This window comes from Megascapheus bottae, chromosome 6, assembly GCF_031878675.1.
Source record: "Megascapheus bottae isolate mThoBot1 chromosome 6, mThoBot2.hap1, whole genome shotgun sequence".
NCBI classification, from domain to species: domain Eukaryota; kingdom Metazoa; phylum Chordata; class Mammalia; order Rodentia; family Geomyidae; genus Megascapheus; species Megascapheus bottae.
The window spans coordinates 10236024-10248451 of record NC_143514.1 but is presented as its reverse complement, the minus strand read 5'-3'; the positions used below and the strand labels follow the sequence as shown (position 1 = coordinate 10248451).

Below are 12428 nucleotides of genomic sequence, written 5' to 3'. Positions count from 1 at the left end.
CTTCATTGGAGTCTTAGCGATTTTACTGACTAGACTAGATTTTCCTGTACAGGCTGAATTTGAACCATGATACCCACGTTTTAGGCTCCTGAGTAGATAGCATTACAGGTGTGAGCCATTAGAAACATTTTTCCATTTCATTTTTTTGTAATTTTATTTTCCAAAGATGCTCTGGAAGAATATTACTTTTAGGTTATAAATTTATAATTGACTTGAAATGTGTTGACCTCATTTCCCTGAGTCTAGGTTTAATACTGAGAAAAGTATATCATAAACCTCATTGTGAAGTTGGATTTGTCTTGCATGTCTCTGGCTGTTACTGTTATACTGGTACACATTTTGCTAGCAATTCTTTAGAAACGTTCTACATTCAACTGATCTATTTGAACAGGATCCAGAGCTGGTACGAAACATCTGCCGTTGGGTTAGGCAAGCTGTTCAGATCCCATTTTTTGCCAAGTTGACCCCAAATGTCACGGATATTGTAAGCATCGCAAGAGCAGCCAAGGAAGGTAAGACCTAGATTCATACCAGTTGCTCAGCTTTGTATTCGTGTGAATTCTGTAGCCATACTAAAAAATACCTCCATTTTTTCTGTAGACAGATGTGCATATCCTTAATTTTAAGGGAAAAATGTCATTGAGACCTTCTCACAAATACTCAAGAAGAGTGTTGCTAAATCAAGTCTAGACCCATATGTACACTTCGGCTAATAAAAGACACCAGGATTGGACCTAGGATCACAAAATAATTTAGAAACCAGGCATCAAGGGCAAGAGCCTTCCTCCTAGCTACTGATTTGAGGGGCTTTTTAGATTTTTTTTTTAGCAAATTTTATTGTCAAGGTGATGTCCAAAGTAGTTATAATTACATATGTAGTGAGTACATTTCTAGTTGAACATTATTACCCCCTCCCAAGTGTTTCTCCCATTTTGCCTCCACCCCGATTTCCCTTCCTCAAGTTGTAAAGTTCATTTCCAACATGCTGTCTTGTGAGTATGGCTATTCCATTGGTTCACCCTTTATCTTTTGTCTCACCATTTTCTTGTTCCCTTCCCTTTCCTAATTCAAATAAAAGTATGTACAATACACAGGGTTCCAAACTCAAATACAGTGATTTGGAGATTGTGGTTTAAAGCCAGTCTGCGCAGAAAAGTCCATGAGATTCATATCTCCAACTACCAAAAAAAACCCCAGGATTGTGAGCTATAGGCGATAGAGCACTAGCCTTGAGGATGAAAAGAAAGAAAGAAAAGAAAACAAAAAGATACTACATAACTTTTCTAACAGATCTTTATTTTATATACAAACAAGTTATGAAACAAAGCTACAGTTACAACAGACCATTCTGCGATTAAAGAACTCAGAATATTTCAATGAACTAGAGCATTTGACTCTTCATCAAGGTGGATAAAAAAGCAGGCCAAGTGCTTCACTCACTGTAAAATTGCTTAGGAGTTTCCGTAGCATACCACCTTAAACACATGCTCAACACTTATGTGTTGCATTTATAAATCATACAGTCCATGCATGACTTGATAAATTATATATGCTTATGCAGTATGCCATAAGAAATCACACCCTGATTTGAAGAGATATTGTAAATTACCTCAGCAGTAACACACAGTACAAAGCATTGGCACTGATCAATTTACCTCAAAAATGGGAAAAAAAACAATTATGTGTATTAAAAACACAAAAAAATCTAGCATTTGGGGCATAATTGTATGAGTTAAATTAGGGTATACTTTTAAATAGAGTGAAAGTGTAGACTTCCCTAAGTTGCTCATGATAGTGATATTTCTTAAAGTAGTACCAACAAATATTTTCTGTCTCACAGGTGGTGCCGATGGTGTGACAGCCACCAACACTGTCTCAGGACTGATGGGACTGAAAGCAGATGGCACTCCATGGCCAGCAGTGGGTAGCAGAAAACAAACCACCTATGGAGGAGTGTCAGGTAGGCCTTGTCATCTTCAATTCTGCTTCCTTGGACATTCCTGGAATCGCAGGAGGTCATGTTGCAAGTGGGACTATCATGTGTTTTGTGATCTCAAGTTCTTTTAACTCATTGACCATCATTATTGGTAATAGCTATGATGGGAGGACAGATTGAACATGAAGGCTCTACTGTCAGTACAGGATGAGAGAATACTCACCATGGAGGCTTGCAGAAATTCCACTCTTTTCCTGCCACTTATTAGGGAAGGCTAATACCACAGCTTCTCCAGGAAAACACCCTATTTATCATCTTTTTACATAGACTAAATTACTCTAATGATGATACTTTGACATAGTCTTACAATTATTTTCCTCTCTTCCTAGAATTTTACAATCTACCTTCAAAACAAGAAAGAAAGAAAGAAAAACAACAAATAACCCTTGATTTTCACAACTGCCTCAAACTAACCATTAACACATTTCATTTAAGCTTCATCTGACAAGATACTGGTAGACCTCACACCTTTGCAACTTTCTCATTTGAAAACCTGAGAGTCGTTTGAATCCCAAGATCCCCTTCATTCTCTTTGCCCTGTGCATTCTGTTGCTGTGACAACATGAACTTGGCCTTGTAAAGACAATGCTGTTAGGTTCTTCATTGTGCTGGCATGGGGATTAGTCTCCTTGGTGATAGAGAAACTGGTAAATATACATAACATAGCCCTGGTGTCCCACTGTTCAAGTAAAGCATTGCTGAATCAGACCAAAATGTGCTCATGGAGGGGCTGGGGCCACACAATTAAAGCTCTCTCCATGCTGAGCCATGGACACCACACACAGCAAACGGTTAAATTCTGCCTTTAATTGAATGCTTGTCCCACAATGTCAGCGAGGGGAAATAGCACCTACACATCACTCTCTTTTTATCAGGAGCGATTGCACCAGGGCCTTAACTATGACTGCAGAACTGAAGAGTGCATTGTGTATTAGCAAGTGCTCAAAAAGAGTCAAAAGACTCCAGAGTTGGACTATAACATAAACTATGTTTTCTGTCAGCCCATTTCAATTTTTCCAGCCTGCCATGTTGACAGCAAAAGAATAAAGGAGGTCACAGAGGGGGCTGAGCATTAAAAATTAATAAAAGAACTATTGCAGTAGTATTTTATATAAGTAACACCATTCACACTTTCTCATTTAAGCTGCAATTTCTAAATATTCTCCTGGACTATAACTCAGTCTAATAAAACTATGAAATTACAGCATTAGAAAACGTCTTTTGTGTTGCAGTCTTTAAGCGTACACACACTGAAAATTATAGCAGCACCTGAAAACAAGTCCAGCTATACCTCAGGGCCTATAACCATTTCCATAAAACTCTATTTCTAAGATTTATAAATTGACATATAAATATTCACTTGGGTTATAAGCTCAGCTAAGCTGAGGTAGAACCTTCATTTTAAACCACAGAAAAGTCCCTAACATTTTTAAGGGCTTGTTCCTCATTTCTAATAGGTCTTATATTAAGTCCCTTCACATTAAAACAATCTGTTTTGAAAATAGCCTTTCTCCATTCCCACAAAATTAGTATAGTTTTTCTCCTTTAAAAGCAATGCTTGCTTTAGTATGGAAGGTAATAGAATCTGAAAAGCAGCTTAAACAGGCAATGATAATATATATTCAGACAGAAGCAAGTTCTAGAACAAAGTTCTTTCACAATGAGTTACAGCAAAACAGCCTTGTAAAATTGGGTTACATTGTGACCGGGAGTTTGGCCTAGTGGTAGAGTGCTTGCCTTGCATGAATGAAGACCCGGGTTTGATTCCTCAGTACCACATACATAGAAAAAAGCCAGAAGTGGTGCAGAGGCTCCAAGTGGTAGAGCTCTAGTCTTGAGGAAGTCCAAGGGCAGTGCTCAGGACCTGAGCTCAAGCACAGGACTGGCAAAAAAAAAGAGTTACATAGTGATTTCAAATTTTAAGAGTGATTAAAATATAAAAATGGCCATATACTATTCCTAGTTCATAAAATATGGATATCACAAATTCAAATGCTGCTTCACTATAGAAATTCAAACAAACTATGCTAGATATTTTTTTCATGAGATTTGAAAAAGAATGAACATGGCACAGTACTAATAATTTTCTCAAATATCCCCTTAGAGTACTGGAAGCCAGCTCTCAGAGATCTGTTTGAATCATTGTGAGTGTGTGTGTGTGTGTGTGTGTGTGTGTGTGTGTGTGTGTGAGAGAGAGAGAGAGAGAGAGAGAGAGAGAGAGAGAGAGAGAGAGAGAGAGAGAGAGAGAACTAAAGCCTTTCATTTTTGCTTAGCTTTATTCTATTAAGGCTAGTGCTCTACCATTTGAACCACATCTCCACTTCTGGCTTTTTGATGGTTAATTGGAGATGGATAATTTGAGAGGGTGGCTTTAAACTTTAAGTTTCAGATCTCAAGCATCTTTAGTAGCTAGGATTACAGGTGTGAACTGCCAGTACCTGGCTGGTAGTATCTTTTTTTAAAGCCAAATGTAGAGAATGTTCAGTTTTAGATGGCCATCTAACAGCACATAATTTGCCTTGCCATAATAAGGCAGCGACACAAGGCAATATATTCTCTAGGTCATTGTTCAATCCTTATTATTTTTTTCAGAATATGATTCCTACTGTCTGAAAAGAAAGGTTTTGTTTATATAAATGGGGAATCAGGAAGATCCTGGGGCAGTGTACTGCTTCAGGAAAACTATATCTTCTTTTATGATGAATTAGTTAATAAGGACCAGTAATGGGCTGTGGTAAGGTGCTGAGGAATATCATTTGATTTATTTCAGTATGTCTATTATAAATTCTTGAACAGTATATTTGAGGTATTAGTTCTCAATCCTCAAGCATTTGATGGACTTAACATTGATGTACTATAACTGGGATTCAAAAATAGGTTAAGAAAAAGTGACGGATTTGCTCATAATTGTAATAAGCAGTTTGCTCACACTTTTTCACTTATGTAATAGGTAAAGGTACATATCAGGATGTTAAATTTCTTTGTTTATTTTTATTTATACCAAGGTTGAACTCAGGGCCTCTCACTTTTGCTCTGTTTGTTCATTGATATCTAGTGCTCTACCAATTGAGCCATAAATCTATCCTAGCTTTTGGCTGGGTATTTTGGAGATGATTTGTCCAGGAGCAATCAGTTGGGCTGGTTTCCTACTATGATCCCGCAGATCTCATTCTTTTGATAAATGTTTTCAAGGATGAGCCACCAATGCCACCATGAGACACATGTTTTACCGTGGATAGAATGTCAAAAAAGTATGAAAGAGACTCTATTTTAGAAGTTCTCTGCTGAAGAAAAGACATCATTACACCTATAGAAAACACTGCAAAGTTTGTTAAGACAGTGCCTTGGGATCTTCTGTGGTTTTGTTCTTGTGTCGCTGGTTTAAAAACTGGGAGAAGATGTCTTCCAAGTGAGATTTCAACATGTAAGAAACATCTGGCATGATTTGTGCTCAGAGTTTGAGTTTGCTTCAGGATGAACTGTAGATCAGGTGATTTTACAGTGAGAAAATATAAAAAATCTCATTTGCAATTTATATAGGAATATTTTCTTCTTTTTTTTTTTGCCAGTCCTGGGCTTGAGCTCAGGGCCTGAGCACTGTCCTTGGACTTTCTCAAGGCTAGAGCTCTGCCACTTGAGCCTCAGCACCACTTCTGGCTTTTTTTCTATGTATGTGGTACCGAGGAATCGAACCCAGGTCTTCGTGCATGCTAGGCAAGCACTCAACCACTAGGCCAAGCTCCCAGCCCCAAGGAATATTTTCTTAAAATAAGATGGTCCATTAAACTCTCCAGCATACAAGTACTTCTGATTTTTAAAGGACCATGATTCTCTACTCCTTTTTCTAGAATACAGGCAGAACCCTCGTTTATCAAGCAGTGGTTAATTATTATCTCATCACAGTGGAGTACTGGAAGTTGCTGCTACATTGTTTTGTTCTGTTTTATTGAGTAAAGAAGATATTCATTGATGTTACTTAATTTATTTGGATAAATCTCAAACTTCAATTAACTTTATCCTTGAATTACTCCTTACTTCTCCTTGTTTTATTTAGTTCAGTAGCCTTTCTTGTTTAAAATGTTGATCGTTTCACTGACCTTGTCCCCAAATAATGAGAGGATCTTAAAAGAAGAGTCCAACTCAGTGATTGCTGTCACTCACCTCCATCCTGCTGTGCTGTGTGACATTTTCATGTACAATCCTCCATAGTAAGATTATTTTAAAGATGGCTAAGTTGTGTGGTGTCAACTGACGATCTGCCTGGCTTGTGAGTGATTCATGAGGATAAACTATGTTTAATGATAGCCACATCGTAAGAAGAATAATCAAATATATTTCAGGCATGTGAATTCATTTAAAGGGGTTTTACTGTTGTGTTTTAGTGGGTTTTTTTGTTTTAGTTAATGAAGGATAGGCAAGTTCTTTAGCGTAACTCCATTATCCTATACCTATGCTGGTTGCTGCATAAGCAAACTTATACAGAGAAGGGCAAGTCTGAAGTTGCTTTGTGCAAGCACTTTAAATAATACTTCAGGCTCAGTACAGTTTACTTCTGAAAAGCCGAAAATTAACTCCTTGTCTCAAATTTATATTATTGGCTAAAGTTGGTCCAATTTTTCCAAAGAAAGAAATTCTCTCTCTCTCTCTCTCTCTCTCTCTCTCTCTCTCTCTCTCTCTCTCTCTCTCTCTCTCTCTCTCTCTCTCTCTCCATATATATATATATATATATATATATATATATTTTTTTTTTTTTTTTGCCAGTCCTGGGGTTTGAGCCAGTGCTCAGGGCCTGAGCACTGTGCTTGGGCTTTTTCTCAAGGCTGGTGCCCTGCCACTTGAGCCACAATTCTAGCTTTTCTATATATGTGGTACCAAGGAATCAAACCTGGGTCTTTGTGCATGCTAGGCAAGCACTCTACCGCTAGGCCAAACTCCCAGCCCTGTCTTGATTTTTTAAATGCTTGAGATTATTGTATGGACATTTAGTGACAAGTATAGAACATATTTTGTTCAACATTAAGAACAGCATATTTTTGTTACTGATCTGTAAGTCATTCATTTAAAGGTGACCTTCAAGATTTGATCCATTAGCCTAGATTTACTAATCCCATATATGTTACAGGAAATGTAAAAAATGACGGCATTTTAGAACAAATTATACTGGCATATTCCATTGGTATTCTTACACCCTACAAAGAAATATGACTAATTTGAAATCTATGTGTTATCTTATAACAATTGTTAAATTATGACAGTTGTAGTTGTAGTTATAAATCTCTTAAAGATGATTTTATTATAAAACTAATAGAAGAAATACCAACCAAAAGAAAGATGCAAGTTAAATTTACCAGTAATTTGCAGCCCTGTGCTTGTGTAGGATGTAATACAAAATGGACAAAAGTAATCTATACGATAATTTACAAAGATGCTAGAAGCTCATGGCTCATGCTAATAAGTTTCAGGCTATTTATGAGACTGAAATCCAAAGATAGAAGTTCAAGAGACAGTAGGAACCTCAACTTCTAAAGGGGCTGTATGTGTGGCCTAGTGGTAGACTGCTTGCCTACCATGTAGAAAACCTTGGGTTTGATTCCTAGTAACAAACTCAAAGTGGTACTGTGGCTGAAATGGTAGAGCACTAGCTCAAGGACAGCACCCAGGCCCTGAGTTCAAGCCCCAGGACTGGCAAAAAGAAAAAGACAACAGCCAGGCCAAAAAAAAAAGTTTGCTAGACTCCCTCTCTAAAATAACCACAAAAAAAGTATAGATTGAAAATTCATTTTACTTTAAATAACTATTTTCACACATGGAACAACTGAAGATTTTGGCAGGATAACTTTTAGTTTCTACATTTCACATTGCAATTAGATCACTAAATGCAGTGTTGGTACTTTGTATTATGAAGTGGTTCTTAATGGGCTGGATATTTTTTCATGTGTCAATCCCATGATTTCTGATGCATAAAAATCTTTTTAGAAAGACACACCTACTAGCTGTCACAAAAGTTAAGCTATCTATTATAACCATTTTTGTCAATATGAGCTGAGGTTTTTAATATTGAGATGTTTAAAATAACCTGGAAAAGATGTAATTTAAATGAACTTTATACTGTGGTAAAGAATCAGGACAAAAACCAATTAAAAGGTAAGCCTACATTTAATTTTCGCGTTCTTTCTTTCTTTCCTTCTTTCTTTCTTTTTCTATTTTCTGTCCCATTATTCCCATGTTTTCTATCATAAGTTTTCTGGAAAGTCTTGTTATACAAATATATATGTAGTATATTTACAGCATGATATAAAGTAAGTACCTCAAATGATTAATTATAATTTTCCTCGTAAATTATCACTTTGATCACCAGAAGCTCACCAGTCTAAATATCCTCATTTAAATAATGTTCATTTAAATATATTCATGTACAGATTGACAAAGAATCCCCTTTCTCATTACACTGCCTTTCATGGATACTGAGTTTTCTACTGTTTATCCTTTGTTCAGTGTGCAGGAGATCAGAGCCCTAATAATAGATTTTTGACAGTGAGTTCACCTGCTACCAGCCCTACACAAATCCTCACTGTCCATGTTTGCTTCATGGAAACAAAGCAGACAGAAGGAAAATGCCAAGTGCTGAGTTTGAGGTACAGCCTTGGCTTGGCTTGACATTTCAGCAGCATAGCAGTTTATGAGATGCATAATTTTTCATCTGGGACTCAGCTGCCATATTCATAGATGCTTAGAGCTCATCAACGGACTGAGCAAGGGCAAAGGTTTAAAGCATAGATCAAGGTCTACATTCTTTCCTCGGATGCTTTAGAATAACTATCGTCATGCGCTTAGATAATAAAATCGAACAGAACAGTATTTTAGAAACAACAATATCATGGCTATTTCAATGTTAGGTATTTCTTTTTCATTTGTACAAAATTGGAAAAAATGAATATCTGTATCTGTTCTTAAGAAAATATTATTTTCTTTGTAAACTTGAGGACTCAGACAAATGTATTAACTAAACTTATCTTTGCAGCAGTGGTAATAAATTATTGAATTCCTTCCCTCTCTGTGTATATTCTACATAAAGAACAATTTCAAGCCTGAAATTAATAAAAAAAATACTCTAGTATGAAAGTAAAAGTAGAGAATATTGTGTCACTGTTTAAATCTGAATTTAAATATTCACAGATTCATGTGTATCTACTGTACTAAAAAGTCAGTGTGTGTACATGAGTGTGGCTATTTAATTTAGGACTACACATCTCTCTAAGCTTCAGAAACAGTTTGCCACGTCACTGTCTTATACAGAGCAGTGGTACAGTACATTGGATTAATTAAAGAATTCTTGCAGAGAACTGAGTTCTCAGTGTGTCAAGATTTCAGTTTTATGTTAAATATTTTCTAAAGGCCAGACCCTTAAATCTCAAGGGCAGTACCACGCAGTGAGCTGTGAATTTAACCATAGGCTAACTGCTAATGATAAGGAAAAGAGTTCTAGTTGAGGTAGCTGTAATACAGTCATTGGATTAGGCTATCAATCACACAGCTCCCTAAGGAAATGAGGAAGAAGACCAAACACTGAAAAGGGAAATTAGGAATGGAAGACATGACTAGAATGAGATGCCTCACTATTTTTAACCATTCATTCTCTTCAATCCCAGAACAGTAGGCCAGCCTCCAAAGTACTGTCCAAGTCCAAAGCCAAGACATTTTTTTTTTGCTCCTGTCCAGAAGACAAGAAAAATGCTATTGTTTCTCTGTAGTTAAAGATCTTTAAGCCTGCTGGAAGCAAAGCCCTGATTACATAAGAAAACAAATAGATTGACGCAGTATATGGATTCCAAATTTGTATTCATGGCTCAAATATATCAAGATTCAGTAATGTTGAAGGGAATTATTGTTTTCTTTTCTCTTTTTTCTTTTCAAAAGGATGATGCTAGGGCTGAACTGAGGGCCTGAGCTAGGGCTCTTTTCCTCAAGGCTGAGCCTCTACCACTTGACCCACAGTTCTACATCTGGCTTTCTGTTGGTTAACTGGAGATAAATGTCTCCCAAAACTTTTCTGCCTAGATTGCCTTCAGAACTCAATCCCCAGGCCTCAGCTTCCTAAACAGCTAGGATCATAAGCATGAGCCACTGACCCCCAAGTGAAAGTATTACTTAACTTCTAGAATGCAGGCAAGTTTTACTTGAGAAGTTTTATCCAAAGGGGAGGTGAGATTTCTAGAGAGAGAAGTGACCACACTGCCACATGGCATTAGAACCTAGAGAGCTGGTGAGAGTGCAGGTGGCAGGAATTCCTTCCCAGATCTATCCATGCAGAAGTCTGAGAGGACCTGCGCAGGCATGAAATTCCAGGAGGAGTCAGAGCTGCTCTGGGGACCACACTAAATGAACAATACATAAATAAAAGTTTCTGCCAGGGCGTTTTGGTTTAAATCATATAATGTCAAAGGCTTTATGGCAAAATTAGAGAATTATTGTCCTGTACAAATAAAAATGGGTAATCTCAGCCCCTAGTGAAGAGTCTGAGACAACTTGGTATAAATAGGGTCAGAAATATTTCTTTAAACTTGAGCTTAAATATGGAATCCAATCATTGCTTCTTAGAAAGAGAATCTGTTTTGAGAACCACTGAAGGCAATATATGACTTTTGTAGTTCTTTGACAATGAAACAGTTATGAGATAGACAGCGTGAAAATAAACTCCTACGTGTATGTTTTTTTTTCCTTTTTAACATTATGAAGATGTTGATGAGCTAAATAAGAAGTCCTCTCCCAGCAGTGTACTCACTATCTGATGAATGTAACTGTAATGTAATGAATGTACATTACCCCAGCAATAAAATTAAATTAAAAAACAAAAAAAGAACTCTGCTCCCAGAAGTCTTCCCATGTACAGTTTTTTTAGCTATCCTGAAAATCTGGGCCAAAGCATTCTCCTTAGTGTTGTGTAAATAACAATTCTTTTATTTCATATATTTTTAATTAATAGAAGGGTTACATTATATTCACCAGATAGAAGGTGCAATACTTCACAAACATTGATACCCTTTCTCATTTCTTGGTCCCCATTTCCCTCCCCTCCCCCTACCCCTCATCTTGTTTTCCCCCCTTCCCTATCTGATTTCAAATAGGCAAATAAGCATTTATACAATATATCAAATAACAAGGTAAAATACCGTAACAATATGAGATAACCAAGAGACAGCAAAAGAGATGAGAGATAACATAGCACGTTAAGGACAACAATCACGCATATGGATTTTGCTTCTATATCCTGGAGGTCCTTTCATTTAGTGTCATACTATATGGCCTTATGTATCTAAGCTTTGCTCTATTGTAAATCTCTGCTAGGAGCACCCAAGGTTTCTTAAAGTGAAATTTGTCAGTCATTAATTTTAAAACTTGAATCAAAATAGCATTATCATTATTCATTTGAAAATGCATTTAAAAATCTCTAAACAGTAGCATTAACTTTTAAACATTTTTTCTAGACATGTTCCCCATCAAATTCACCATCAAATGTTGTCCAATTTTCATATATTTCTCTTTTTTTTAGTGGATCATGGAACTTGAACTCTGGCCCGGGTGCTGTCCCTGAGCTCTTCAGCTCAAGGCTACCGTTCTACCCTTGAGCCAAGCCACACTTCCCATTTTCTAGAGGTTCATTGGAGATTAGAGTCTCAGGTCATTTTGTGCCCAGGGTGGCTTTGTAAACCTTGATCCTTACATCTTAGCCACCTGAGTAGCTAGGATTATAGGCGTAAGCCACCGTGCTTGGACAATTTTCATATATTTCTATGTGGGCATAACTTTTCTGGAACATCATATAAGGTACTTTTGCAAAGTATCTAGATAAAAATGAACATTTACAGTGTATAAATTCATAGATTAAAACTTTGCACAAAATTTTGTCTATATTGTTGGAATACCTTATACTTTACAAACTAGCATTAATAAATCAAAGAATACTGGAAATATATTTGTTAACTGTAAAAATATGGCATGTTATTGGTAAGCAGTGAGATTGGCCTCAATTCAATTCTGCTTTAACTGTTTAATTAAGAAAATTAAAATCTAACCCAATAAAGAAACTAAAGTTTCCTTCTTCGCTATACTGGTCTTAAGGCTTGAACTCATGGTCTGTCCCTGAGATTTTTGCTAAAGTCCTAGTGCTCTACCACCTGAGCCACAACTCTACTTCCAGTATTTTGGTGGTTAGTTGGAGACCAGTCCATGGAAAACATTCAGATTTGAGTGATAGCACCATAAACAAATACATACTAGATTGTTATCCTCACACCTGTAATTCTTGCTTCTTGGAAGGTTGAGCTCTGAGATTAGCAGTTTGAAGCCAGGGGAAGCAGGAAAGATGTGTAAAACTTACCAGAATTTACATATCTGGGAGAGCTCTTATAGTTTTAGTTTAGACATAGTCTCT

At 36.7% G+C, this 12428-nt stretch overlaps 1 protein-coding gene across 1 annotated transcript in view; it reads left to right on the top strand.

Moving 5' to 3' along the window:
- Nucleotides 1-12428, top strand: part of Dpyd (dihydropyrimidine dehydrogenase) — an 800444-nt gene that overhangs the window by 551552 nt on the left and 236464 nt on the right. Inside the window, exons 17-18 of the mRNA XM_090333954.1 lie at nucleotides 392-512; nucleotides 1841-1960. Of these exons, the coding sequence (XP_090190080.1) occupies nucleotides 392-512; nucleotides 1841-1960 (241 nt within the window). The remainder of the gene's footprint in view (nucleotides 1-391; nucleotides 513-1840; nucleotides 1961-12428) is intronic.